Below are 14,445 nucleotides of genomic sequence, written 5' to 3' on the forward strand. Positions count from 1 at the left end.
TAGGAAAACACCCGGGTGGCCAGTGACAAACACTGCCCTTCACATCAAAGGGGCAGATGCAGTTTAATGTGTGGTTATCCACTTTGGTGGCAAGAACAGGAAGGCTGATTACTAATTAAATGGAGTCAAATTAGGTAAAAGGGCAGTACGAGATCTAGGTGTTCTTGTACATCAGTCAATGAAAGCAAGCATGCAGGTACAGCAGACAGTGAAGAAAGCTAATAGCATGCTGGCCTTCATCACAAGAGGAATTGAGTATAGAAGCAAAGAGGTCCTTCTGCAGCTGTACAGGGCCCTGGTGAGACTGCACCTGGAATATTGTGCGTAGTTTTGGTCTCCAAATTTGAGGAAAGACATTCTGGCTATTGAGGGAGTACAGGGTAGGTTCACGAGGTCAATTTCCAGAATGGTGGGACTATCTTACGTTGAAAGATTGGAGCGACTGGGCTTGTATACACTTGAGTTTAGAAGGCTGAGAGGGGATCTGATTGAGATGTATAAGATTATTAAAGGATTGGACACTCTGGAGGCAGGAAGCATGTTTCCGCTGATGGGTGAGTCCCGAACCAGAGGACACAGTTTAAAAATAAGGGGTAAGCCACTTAGACCAGAGTTGAGGAGAAACGTCTTCACCCAGAGAGTGGTGGGTGTATGGAATGCTCTGCCCCAGAAGGCTGTGGAGGCCAAGTCTCTGGATACTTTCAAGAAAGAGTTGGATAGAGCTCTTAAGGCTAGTGGAATCAAGGGTTATGGGGATAAGGCAGGAACAGGATACTGATTGAGGATGATCAGCCATGATCATAATGAATGGTGGTGCTGGCTCGAAGAGCAGAATGGCCTACTCCTGCACCTATTGTCTATTGTTATAATCTCTGAGATAAACATCAAAATTCCCAAAATTACACTGCCCAGGGTATAGCCCTGATTTGTATGTATCATATTTAGATTCACCACAATTTCTAAAATAGTAAAGCACAGCGGGCTCTATGTTAGCACATTGCACCATACCAGTTTCCGAAAAGAGCCAGTTACTTACTTCTATTTCCTTGCATTTATAGTTTTCATAATTCTTTTTGATTAAGCATTTAACCAGTCTTCTTTAAGCCATTATTGATAACTGTTTCTATTTCAGTTTGTATTATATCATTCCAGTAGCAACACTCTGTGACGTATTTTTCTCAAAATTCTCCTAACCTTCTTCTCTATTTCTTTGCCAAAATATTATGACTTCTAGCAACTGACTTGGTGACCAGTGGAAATAGGTATTCTCTTTGCTTTATTAGAATCCCCTTTTACTGACTTAATAGAACCTTAAATGTCATGCTTAGAAATGACTCTGACTGCTTTAGGCAGTTGGATAATTGACTTGCAAAATCCTGCATTTAATATTGGAAAGGATTGGGGTATGAGAGGTAAAATAACATGCTCAATTTTGATGGCCTGCCCAGAGGTAACCAGCAAGACAAAAAGCAGCTTTCCAGTTTCCAGTGTCAAATGTTTCCATTGTCCACTGCATTCTTTCCAGCTATTGCACATAAAGAGTTTTGGGAGTCTTTTCTATCAGCGAGAATGAGGTAGTCCAAAGACAGTAAAAATTACCTGCCGCAGGTATCATGATTAAATGTTGCAGCAGACTGGGCTGGGAATGGTCTGCATGTTATTTTAGTGGATTTTTAAAAAATAATTTCTGTGCCTTCAATGATTAATAAACAATGATTTTAGGAGCAGCAATTCTTTACAAGTCTAGCTGTCAGTGCAACATTTACTCCTCTGACACAGGCTGTCCAACAGTGTCATTTGGGCTTGGAGCCCCATTTTGCATCACAGCTCATCAGAAAACAGAAGTTATGTTTTCCCAACAAGGCGTGATTCATATTTGACGATAAATATTACACTTTTTTTATAGAAGCTCCAAATTACAAGAGTAGAATTTTGTGAGCCTAAAGCGAGACTTGAGAAAGACAAACACATACGACCATATGCAGTGCATTCATGACTGATTGAATACTTCAGTGCCTTAGAACATATAACATCGCAGCACAGTATAGGCCCTTCAGCCCTTGATGTTGTGCTGGCCTTTTATCCTACTCTAAGATCAAACTAACCTACATACCCTTCATTTTACTACCTTCCATGTGCCTATCCAAGAGTCGCTTAAATGTCCCTAAAGTATCTGACTCTACTGCCACTGCTGGCAATCATTTCATGCACCCACTACTCTCTGAGTAAAGGACCCACCTCTGACATCTCCCTACACCTTCCTCCAATCACCTTAAAATTATGACCCCTTGTGATAGCCATTTCTGCCATGGGAAAAAAGTCTCTATTTACTCAATCAATGCCTCTCAACATCTTGTACATCTCTATCAAGTTATCGCTCATCTTTCTTTGCTCCAATGAGAAAAGCTCTAGCTCCCTCAACCTTTCTTCATAAGACATGCCCTCCAGTCCAGGCAGCATCCTGGTAAATCTCTCTGAACCCTCTCCAAAGCTTTCACATCCTTCCTATAATGAGGCGATCAGAACTGAACACAATATTCCTAGTGTGATTTAACCAGGGCTCTTCAGAGCTGCAACATAACCTCACGGCTCTGAAACACAATCCCCCGCTAATAAAAGCCAACACACTGTATGCTTTCTGAACAATCCTATCAACTTGGGTGGCAACTTTGAGGGGTCTATGGACATGGACCCCAAGATCCCTCTGTTCCTCCACACTGCCAAGAATCCTGCTTTTAACTCTGTATTCTGTATTCAAATTCGATCTTCCTAAGTGAACCAATTCACACTTTTCCAGGTTGAATTCCATCTGTCACTTATCAGCCCAGTTCTGAATCTTGTCAATGTCCCGTTACAACCTTAAGCAGCCCTCCACACTATTCACCACTCCACCAACCTTCGTGTCATCGTCAAACTTACTAACCCACCCTTCCACTTCCTCATCCAAGTAATTTATAAAAATCACAAACAGCCGAGGTCCCAGAACTGATCCATGTGGAACGCCACTGGTCATCGTGCTCCAGGCTGAATATGTTCCATCTGCTACACCCGCTGTCTTCTATGGGCCGGCCAATATTGTATCCAGACAGTCAAATTTCCCTCTATCCAATGTCTCCTTACTTTCTGAATGACCCTACTGTGGGGAACCTTATCAAACGCCTTGCTAAAATCCATGTACAGCAATTCCACAGCTCTACATTCATCATTATATTTTGACAGATCATCAAAGAATTCAATAAAGCTTGTGAAGCATGACTTGCCCCTCACAAAGCTGATTATCTCTAATCAATCTATGGTTTTCCAAGTAATCACAAATCCTGTCTCTCAGAATCCTCTCCAATAATATGCCCACCACAGATGTAAGACTGACTGGTCTGTAATTCCCAGGATTATCCCTATTCCCTTTCTTGAACAAGGGAATAACATTTACCACCTTCCAGTCATCTGGTAATACTCCAGTGGGCAGTGAGGATGCAAAGGTCATCGCCAAAGGCATAGCAATCTCTTCCCTTGCTTCCCGTAGTAACCTTGGATATATCCCATCTGGCTCAGAGAACATACTTATGCTTATGTTTTTCAAAATTTTCGACACATCTACCTTCTTACCATCAATGTATTCGAGCATATCAGCGTGTTTCACACTGTCCTCACAAACATCAAGGTCCTTCCCGGTAGTGAATAGTGAAGCAGAGTATTCATTAAATACCTCCCCTACTTCTTCTGACTCCAGGCACAAGTTCCCTCCACTATCCCTGATGGACCCTACCCTCATTCTGGCCATCCTCTTGTTCCTCACATAAGTACAGAATGCCTTAGGGTTTTCCTTAATCCTACCTGCTAAAGCCTTGTACCTACCTTATCCCCATAATCCTCTACACCACTGGGAATCAGAAATCTACTCATCTCTACCTTAAACATACTCAAAGACTGAGCCTCCAGAACTCTATATGGTATAGAAGTCCAAAGCTTCCACAAACCTGATTACAAACCTTTCCCCTAAGTTGAATCCCCACAATTTTTAAATTGTGCACCTTGGTTCTCAAAAGGGGAAACATCTTCAACCCATCTACCGTGTCCACCCCTTCAAACATTTTGTAGGCTTTACTGACATGACCTTTCATTCTTCAATATTCCAGAGAATTCAGGCCTGGTTTTCCCAACCTCTCTTCATAAGTCAATCCTGCCACTTTGCTATCAAGCCTGGTGAGCCTTCATTATACTCCTTCGATGGCAATATATATTTCCTGAGACAAGGAGATTAAAACTGCACATAATACTCCAGTTGAAGTCTTTCCAAGCTCCCGTACAAATGAAGCAAGACTTCACTATTCCTGTATTTAATTCCATTAGCCTTCGCAATTGCTTGCTGCACATGCATATTAGCATCGAGTGACTTATTGACAAGGACATTTAGGTCCCTTAGTATATTTATATTTTCCAACCTTTTACTGCACATTTGTCCTCGTACCAAAGTAGATGACTTCAACTTTTTCATATTATAATCCATCCGACATCGCTTTCTCATTCACTTAGCCTGTCCAAATTCTCCTGAGGCTGCTTTACATCTTCTTCACAATACACATTCCTACCTAGTTCTCTATCAGCCACAAACTTGAAAATATTGCATCTGTGATTTCAAAACAGAGCTTGATAGATATTTGAAAGTGATGATTTTAGAGGGCTATGGAGATAAGGCTGGAGAGTAGGACTAGCTGGGTAGCTCTTTCGAGAGCTGGTACAGACACAATGGGTTGAGTGGCCTCTTTCTGTACTGTAAAATGATTCTGTGATCCCCATCTCCCATTGTTATATATTGTGATCGGCTGGGGCCCAAGTACTAATTCTTGCAATACCCCACTAGAGATAGTCTACTGATGAGAGAATGACACATTTATTCTTATCCTCCTCTGTCTTTTTTCCAATCATTAATCCACACCAGTACATTAGATCCTATCTGATATGCTTCAATTTTTCCAACTAGCCTCCTGTGGGAGTCGTTATCAAAAACTTTCTCAAAATCCACGTATACCATGTCCATTGGGTCTTCTTTATCAATTTTGTTAGGAACATCTTCAAAATGCTCTGACAAGTTTGACAATCTATGCTGACTGTGCCCAGTCAGATCATTATCATCCAATTGTCTATTAATCATATCTTTTCAAAAGGATTGTAGTATTTTCCCTACTGTATGGCTAAAAGGTCTTTAGTTTCGTTCTCAAATTGTGGGATGATATCTTCCAATCTGCAGAAAGCATTTCAGAATCTACAGAATCTTTGAGGATAATCCAGTGCATGGATTATCGCTATTATCTCTATATCATTTAACCAATGACATTCAGACCATCAGGTCCTGGGGGTTTATCAACTTTCAATTGACAATAAATACAAAATTCTAAAGGAGAAGGGTTTAAGGTGTATGGTTAGGAGCCTCTGATTTGGCTGTTCAATGCTTGATTGGAAGCGTACAGACAGTGGTAGGGCTATGAGTGGTTCCTTCAGGTACCATTGCATCTCCCTCACCTGCCGCAAAACATAAAATCCAGCCTGTCGGATTCCTCCATTTCCCACTGTGTTTTTTTTTGCAGTTTATGAACACTCATTTGTCCTGCTGAGGTTAGGTTCCACATCTTAAATGGAGGATGAAAAATGGATTTCTTCCCACATACTATGTCAATCTGGCAGTGCAGGATTTTGGAAGCTCTTCGGAAACAGACCCATGGCTCCAACGATTGCTTCCAGGTTGTGTGCACAAGAGTGAGAGAATTCCTGGCTCCATGGATATGGAGTTTAAAAATGGCTTCCTGCAGTCCTCAGTTTCAGTCTGGCAGGGTAGGCTGATCTGAAATTTGTAATGGTTACCCAGGAAGTGGTCTGGGTCCTGTACAGTACATGTGACTCTGTACTGTTCTTTCTCTTTAAAAGCCCTAGTATCGAGTGGGTGTTCAAGCCTCCCTCACAGATTGAATCACTCACACTCTGAGTGTGGGCACAGCCAACATTCATCTCATTTGCTTTGCTGGTGTGTGGAACTCCAAGATCTGTGAGCGATAGCGGATGGCACACTGGCTTAGAGGGAACATTGGACAGAGCCACTTTCTTCCCCATTACTCAGTTTTGTTTTCCGGCATGATGGAAAATGATGGTGAGCAAATGATGTCGATGCCTGAAAGTGTCCATGAGTCCCTGAATATCCAAGTCCCCTTTCCAGTAACCCAACCCGTTAACCCCACAGACTTTGCAGCTCTCTGGGTCCCCATCCAAACCATCTACATGAGTCTGCACCTGCCCAGCTTTCCCCCACCAGCCCCTGGCATGTGAGATGACCATGTCGGGTGTGATCATACACTGACCCCCTAGAAGCCAGGATACTCCTGAATATGGATGAACTTCCCTTCTGCACTACTCCTTCCCATCCATGCTTTACCATATCACTTCCTTGCAGATACCACTGCAACCCTACACAATTCTAATCCTTCCTCCTCCACAGCTTGCAGCTCCCACTCAAATCTTGGTTTCAAATGCTACAGCTCAGAAGGTGCTCTCAGATGTATTGAAACTTTTACCAGCTTATAATAAAAACACACCTTTAATATGGATTGTTGCTTCTTTGCTAGCCCAATAGACACTTAAGGATTAAAAGATTTTTCACTTGGTTTTTCCATGCTAATGTCTTTGCTTTCAGTTGATACAAGTTCAACGTTTTTCATAATTTTAAAATATTCCCACTGCTATTGCATGGCCCCTAGGGTAGGTACACTGCGCATACTGGACGATATTGGTGGATAAATAGAGGTATAGTGGGGTTATGAAGTGGTATAAATGATTTGAGAGGGCATGGGGATATGGGTGGGTGAGAGTGAGGGGTTAAAGGTGACATTTAAGGGAGCTTCAAGCAATGTTTGGAACTTGCCTCCTGTGTTAAGAGAATTGAGGTGGGCCTTCTAACCAGTCTGTCTCTGCAGCCACACTCCTCATTGCAAAACGCATTATGTACCTGATCACTGTGTAAAAAATAAAAAAAAATATAAAATCACACATGGGTTGAGTGTGCAGGTCAGGCTTCCTTGTCCCAGACAAAGACTGGGCCTTAAATTTCCTCAAAAAACTTTGTCACAATCAAACTTCTTCTTGAAATCCTGAACTGGCAATCCTTATTTAATCCATGACTTCCTAAAGAGCACTTGTTTCATCTCATATCATGACCACTTAGTCACTTTATGTCAAGAGTAAGGCGAGGAAAGAATGAATAAGTTGAATGAAACTGAACAATTTAAAATCTTGAAATATGATCAGTGAAATTTAGTGTCCATTTGGTCCCAGATTGGGATTAGTCAACCTCCATTTCTCCAGGAACATTAACTAAAATGTAGCTGAAGAGGTCATTCTTAAGTTGAGCTCGCACACTGGAGAAAAGCATCTAACACTGTGCATTACCAGGTCCTGGTTAGGCATCCCACATTTTGCCTGGGATCATGTCCTTCATCAATCCCATTATGTGGTTCTGATTGGTTCTTACCTGTGAAGTTGCCAGGATTAAGGCAGTAAGGAGAGTTGGAATCCAGCCAGTTCCAAAATATGACAGTGTTAGCCAGGCCAGAAACTCCAAGACAAACAGATGGGCAAGGTAGAGGGAGAAAAACACCATGTCTGTTTTAAATAGTTTCATGTCCTCTGCTGTCTTCCGCAAGGCACGAAAATCTTCAACCAACTCACTCTGAAAGCGAACAGAGAGTTCCTTAGCCAAACTTCAGAAAAGCTCCTTTATCATTACAACCATCAATTATGGCACTGTTTCCCAGAACAGACGAATTTGTTACAAACTAAAGACAGTTTTGTACTGGTAATCTTCAGTACACCATTTTATTGTAATACCCACTCACAGGGTGGGTTTTCAGCCAGGTTTTCTCAATATGGATCAAAATTAGGTGTGGTACCTTGGAGACACTAGATAAAAAGTAGAATTCAAACTCATTCTATTTCCGTGCAAAAACCAATTGACCATTAAGTGTCTTTATACAAGGTGAATCAAAGGAGATAGTGTAATAGTAATGTCATTAGTAATGGTCATGGTGATATTCATGAGTTTGAATCCTACCATGGCAGATGGCAAAACTTGAACTCAATAAAAATTTGGTTCAAAAAGCTAATTGATTGTTGTAAAACCGAATTTAGTTCACATATCTTTTAGGGAAAGAAATCTATCACTCTTACCTGGTCTGACCTAGATATGACTCCAGGTTCACAGCAATGTGCTTAATTCGTAACTGCCCTAGCCAACGTAGCCTACCTCCCATGGATTCTTTTTAAAATGTACAGTCCTCAGGTGCAAAGGGTTAAAGGGATGAGTTTATTGGTCTAATGTTTGCAGGTCTAGTTCAGTCCCCAACTGAAAGCCATACAACTGATCTTCACTTTTCACCTTTTGTTATAAATTTCTATGCTCTATTAATAACATAAACTAAGCAAAATAGGTCACCTTTCTCAATTACCTTCCCCAACCTGCTTCCTGCATGAACCTCCCTATCCCACTCATCATTTTAATCCTCATTCTCTGCTCATTATTCCACCATAGCCACTGCACCTTCAGCTACTGTGGTCTTGCCACTAAATCTCCTCCTGCAAACATTTCCATCTCTTTCTCAACTTTACTTTCAGTTCTATTTCCTTATGCTCAATTATAACCTTTACTATTTGTCGAGGCATTTCAAACCACAATCATTCCATTCACTGTTTGGGCAACTTTTTGAAGTGTAGGAAACAAAATTAAAACCATTCATCAGAAATAGCTAGTGCATCCAGTCAGTCCATGTGTGACTAACACAGTATGGAGCAATACAAAATGAAGGATTGGATTGACATAAGCAGGTAAAAGAGTTAGCTTAAAACCAACATGGATCAAAGAGAGAAAATGTCTCTTCTCTATGCTGTTTCAAAGGATCTTGTTTGAAACATACGTGTTTATTAAAGCAGGCGTTTGGATCAACTGGGCAAGTTTTTCCCTCCATTAATACATTATGTTTGGGGGGAGAGCATTTAGCTCTGTATTTAACCAAAATGATCTGCGATATAATAGTGTAGAGGGAGATTTATGTCAATCTAATTCATGAGCACATGATCTTCACAGGATTGAAACTAAAAATGGAAATATTACCAAATGCTAGTACTGACATTCTGACTTCAATGTGCGTGATATAAAACCATATTCTGAAAACTGCTAAGATTACAATGGGGCTGAGGTGCTAGTTCCTATCCACACGAGTACAGACTACATGACAGCACAAAGGAAGATCAAATTCTTTTTAGGTCTGTTATTGTACAAAATCCTTTCCAGGTGAAATAGCAACCAGTGCAGAGTTACCAATGCTATTCAGCATTGATAAGCAGATACAAGCCTTATAGAGTGCAATAATGGAATCTCTATATCACAGGTAACTGGAGCCTCAATTCATGCTTGATTCTTATTTATGGGCTGTTCAATGGCTCAGAGCTTCTTATACAGGTGCTACTCATTTCACTTGAAAGAGAAGAATATTGATTTTCTGTTCTCATTCCCAGAAACTAAAAACACCTCATTAAAATTTACCAAGATTCTATTTTAGAAAGTGTGGATTAAAAAAACCTGTTTTGTGAAACAGTATTGCTCCAAATATAACATTTGGATGTAATTCTATGCCCCACATTGACTGGGCATACGTTGACATGAAAGTGTGCAGCATATACAGGCTGTTAAGAGATATTCCAGTACCTATAATGATAGGTACCTTATATCATAAAAGGGAATCATCTCCCCAGTTTACTGGGCATGGTGGAGGGAAAAAGACAGGGAGTGAGGAGGGAAGAGATGTTGGAAGGAGTGAAAACTATCACAATATTTCTCCAAACACTGTGACAGATGCTCAGCCATCAAATAAATAACTGATTCTTGAAACAGTCTAGATATAAGACAAAAACTAATGCAGTTTTTTTTAAAAAATGCCATTGCTATATTAATGCGGCCTAATTGGCTGTGCTTACATAGTTTCACTTTGAGGAATTGGTAAGATTCATGTACTTGGAGCTCAGTGGAGAATCTGAGCCTAGATAAGACAAAGTTGACTTGTATTTCACAGGGTTCCAAGCTGCTGTTTCTCCTCTGCTTTGTAGAAGTGTCTACCAAGAGCTAGAAATTCAACAGTGTTTTATTTTTGACCAATGGGGTTTCTAGTTATGACCTGACCCCACACGTTCTGCTGGACAAACTTGGTGGTTGCACCACTTTATTTTGATGGTGGCACAGACCAAATGGATTGTCAGCACTGGATTCCTCTGCACTGCTCTGGGCTGGCCCTTCATTCAGCAGGGGACATGGACCGCACTGCACTGAGTGCGCACAATTCAGCCAGCCATCTGTTGGAAAGAGGAACAGCTGCACTGAATAAACTGGAGATCAAAGTAGATCCCTCTCATTGTATACTTAGCAATTCTGATCCACATTGTAGCTTTGCTGAGATTGAAGAAAAGCTGTTTTTCCACTATGTATCCAGGCTAAGCTGGACCTCTAGATACTGGTAGAAATGAAAAATTAAGAGAGACACTACTTGTAGTTTCTGATTAATATATTTAATGTATCTTCCTGTGATATGAAAGCCGCTAATATCACAACACGGAATATCCACTGCCATAATCTCACTGGTCATTCAATTATTTAAGATGATGAGTAGAGTGACTTCAATCCCTTTAATATGGTGTCAATTTACAATGCAGCTAGGAGAATGGTGACATTGCAATCACAGAGCTAACAGTTACTGTTTACTGTGCTACATATGAATAGCGCCTGGAAGCATGCGGCCAAGGTAGGGCTCAAACCAATATTGTTAATAAAAATAATCAATAATTAGCTGTTGTACTGACAAGGGAGGCAGCTGTCCGCAGTCTCTTTAGGTGCAGTTTGCCAAACTGAAAATGACTCATTTTTCAAGATTGGTTTGCCATTAATTAGTTCATTCTTTACCATACTAATATCACGGGAAGCATTTTTGTTTGTGGTTTCCAATCTGCTGGAACCTTCCTGGAATTAGGAAATTTTGGAAGGTAACAACAAATACATCTCCTATCTCACAGCGATGTCTTTTAAGACCCCAAGATGTAGGCCATCAAGGATTTGCTCATCTTTAGGTCCTTCAGTTTTAAAAAAAAAGTTTTCCTCTATTGGTAGTGGTTGTTTTATGTTTCTCCCTCCCTTTTACCCCCTAAATTTCAACTATTCTTATGATGCTTTTAGTACCTTCTACTCCGAAGACAGATACCAAGTCTTTGTTCAATTTGAAATATTTCTGTTACCTATTATTAATTGCAAATGCTCACCTTCCAAGAGACCCATGTTTACTTTAGCTACTTTCCTCCTTTTTATGTATTTGTATAAGCTTTCATTGCCTCTTTTTCATTTCTTGCAAGTTTACTCTCATGCAAATTTCTACCTCTATTTATTTAAGCCATCTTTTGCTAGCTTCAAAAGTCCAGAATGCATGTTGAAATGGTCCTCATGTTATCTTTCCCAATCCAGAAGATTAAAATCATTCACAAACATTGCACTATTTTCTTACAAACTGACATTGTTTCTTGATTTACTCTCGTTCTTACAATGCAGTTATTTCAGGTGCTTGCTACCTTACCCATGGATGTAATGTGAAAGTAGGTTCAGATGATCTAACCAGAGCAGGAATAGTGATCAGCATCCCACATTAATATATCCCACCTCACACTCTGACTTCATGAGCATTCTCCTATGCAGCATTCCTCAGAACAAACACGAAGCTCCACCATTACTCTCGCACATGTCTAAATATTCACCTTCATCACACTGCCAACTCATACCCACCCTGCATCAATGTTATTAATTCAATCTTCATACTCATAATTCTCTGCTTGCTGTCTTTAGAAGAAGGCAATGCAGAATCTCAGTTAGAAGTAGAGAACTGGGTCTGAGCCTCCGCCAAGAGACACTCTGATCACTAGAGGAGGTGAGGGAGATCAACAAAATGGCAGAATGCATGGCCAGTGAGGTTGGAGAGATGGGAGCCTCCCAGATACCTGGCTACTGATTTGATATCACTGTACACATGGCAGGCAACACTTACACATCTTGATTTGATGTCACCACTAACTAACTAACCAAGGAGAAGCACTCTGAAAGCTTGGACTTCCAAATAAACTTGTTGTGTGATTTTAAAATATGATCATCTGCTCAATTATCACTTTGAAGCCTCTCCCTTTGTTTGTTATGTTTATGTCTTCAATCTCTCATGCTTCTTTCAACAGAGTGATGTAGGAGTTGGCATGAGAGAAGGGTGAGGTGTTCTCAAAGGACATCATGCATTTTGGGACACCGTCTTAACAGGATTGATGTATAGCCTCAACTGGCTCAGATAAACCCATTCTTGAGGCCTCCAAGTCTTGTGGTCACACAATTAATCACATATCCTAAATGGCTAGGATATGTGATTAATTGGAAACAGAGACAGCAGCATGGAAGTTCATGGAGGGAACAAGACTCTTCAAACTAAGTTCAAATGAGTGCAGATACTGAACTTATAATGTCATCAATGAAGATGCCTCTTCTAGAGAAACAGCAAAAAATGTGTGACCTCCTGTCAGCAGAGTGACTTCAGTCTGAGAGAATGGAGGAGTCTATCTCTATTTTAAGCTCCATGATGCTCCAGTTATTTGCTAATGCCCATCTCCACAGAAAGATTGGCCAGTTGCATGGATGTGTCAGGCAACTGAGTGCATGCTGGGCCTTCTGTCATCTGAACCCGAAAGACTTCACCTTAGCTCAATGTTGCACAGAAGTGTTGCAAAGTGACCTCCAGATCTTGGTTGTTAGGGAATTGTGGATGGGTCACAAGCAGGAAGATGGTCAAAAAGCACATGGAAGTAGGGACTCTGCTCAAAGTATTCATACTCTCACTCCATTTCCCACCACTCCTCATTCGGACTCCCTCCTATCCAGATGGTTAAGCCTGCTTGTGTATAAGTGCAGCTGGGACACTCTTTGACTATGACCTCCTGAGCTCCAAAACCTAGAAGACACTGACCATGAACATCACAGTTGCCAAAACTGGGAACTGAGAAACCTGACTCAAACACTGCTGAAACCACAGAGATAGCACCAAAAAGCAGCACTGGAAAGAGCGAAAAATGTTTTGTAGTTTTACAAGGGATACTCAGGTATTTACAAGAGTATCACTGTAACATGACTTAATTGTTCATTCATCTTCGTCACTGTCTCTAAGTAACAGCATAGAACATGAACAACTGGTGCTATCAAAATGGGAAGGAACGCTGTATGTAGAATGCTTCAAGTTGAACTATTTGGGTTCACTGAACTGTGTCCGTATGAGCCCTGGCCATGAAGACCATCAGCAATGCATGCTTACTTTGTCCATTTGAAAGGAGGGTTTGTTCCAGGAGCATGTGGAGTTCAGCAACCATCTGTCAAGTACATTTGAGCTGCCTGATGCACAGCTATTCAGCCTTGTCCAGAAAGCCAAACCATTACCTGTATTCGGGGTCAGAGTTGAAGTTGCCGACACCTCAGTGTTCTATGGAGCAGCTGATTGCTAAGGGAGCTGTGTTCATTAGCTGTTGTTGTTCTTGATGTTGTTGGTATTGCTGCTCTTTTCCTCATGAGAGGTTCAAGCGGTGTATAAGCTGCTCTGATACAAGTGGCAAAGCTGGCAGCAAAGAAGTGTTGTTGAATTGATAAGAAGTTTGAGTAGCACAAAATGGGAAATCACCTCCAAAGCAATGGAAACACATTCTCAGAACCAGTCCTGGGAGAAAATATCTTTCATTTAGGTGAGGAAGCAGCTGTCCTGGTTCAGTATTGCAAAGTAATCCAGCTCAATTTCACAGTCTCATCAATACCCAATATGTTTTGTCTTGATGCCCACGGCTCTGATTCCAACTCCCTACACCCCCAACCATGGTTAAATTTCTCCCAAAATGTCAAAAGTTACTGGAAGAGGAAACAAAATTCCCTCACATTCATGCATTTTTAATTATGTTCAAGATCTTGTGAATGGACAAATTATGTACAAGAAACATATCAGAAGGGTCATTACAAAAGAGTATCCAGGAGAATACTAATGTTTCAAATAGTTAAAAAAAAAGTGCTACGAAGAATTCACAAGGAAATTGTGGTAACCTTGTTCAAAACAAGCAATGACATGAAAGGAAACAACAGCTCACCTTTTTCTGTCGGTCCTGGCTGGGTTCTCCTGGAGCTAACTCACCAATCAGAAGAGGCTTCATAAACTTACGGACAAAGGTGAGGTCTGGGTGAAAAGCCTGGAATGCATCCTGAAAGACAATACATTTAACATGGTGAATTTGTGTCAGTCAAAGCAAGCTTAGTTCAAACTAAGCAAGGGAACGATTTGGCTGTTGTTCCTCTGCATTAGCACC

At 40.9% G+C, this 14,445-nt stretch overlaps 1 protein-coding gene across 3 annotated transcripts in view; it reads right to left on the bottom strand.

Moving 5' to 3' along the window:
• fads2 (fatty acid desaturase 2) overlaps positions 1–14,445 on the bottom strand; it is a 54,180-nt gene that overhangs the window by 23,212 nt on the left and 16,523 nt on the right. For 2 of the 3 annotated variants that reach the window (XM_043706020.1, XM_043706019.1), the window contains exons 2-3: positions 14,230–14,340; positions 7,517–7,714 (exon numbers count right to left, since the gene is read on the bottom strand). In XM_043706020.1, coding sequence (XP_043561955.1) covers positions 7,517–7,714; positions 14,230–14,340 — 309 coding nt within the window. The remainder of the gene's footprint in view (positions 1–7,516; positions 7,715–14,229; positions 14,341–14,445) is intronic. The other variant, XM_043706021.1, reaches the window with a different exon arrangement.

Source organism: Chiloscyllium plagiosum, chromosome 16 (assembly GCF_004010195.1).
Source record: "Chiloscyllium plagiosum isolate BGI_BamShark_2017 chromosome 16, ASM401019v2, whole genome shotgun sequence".
NCBI lineage: Eukaryota > Metazoa > Chordata > Chondrichthyes > Orectolobiformes > Hemiscylliidae > Chiloscyllium > Chiloscyllium plagiosum.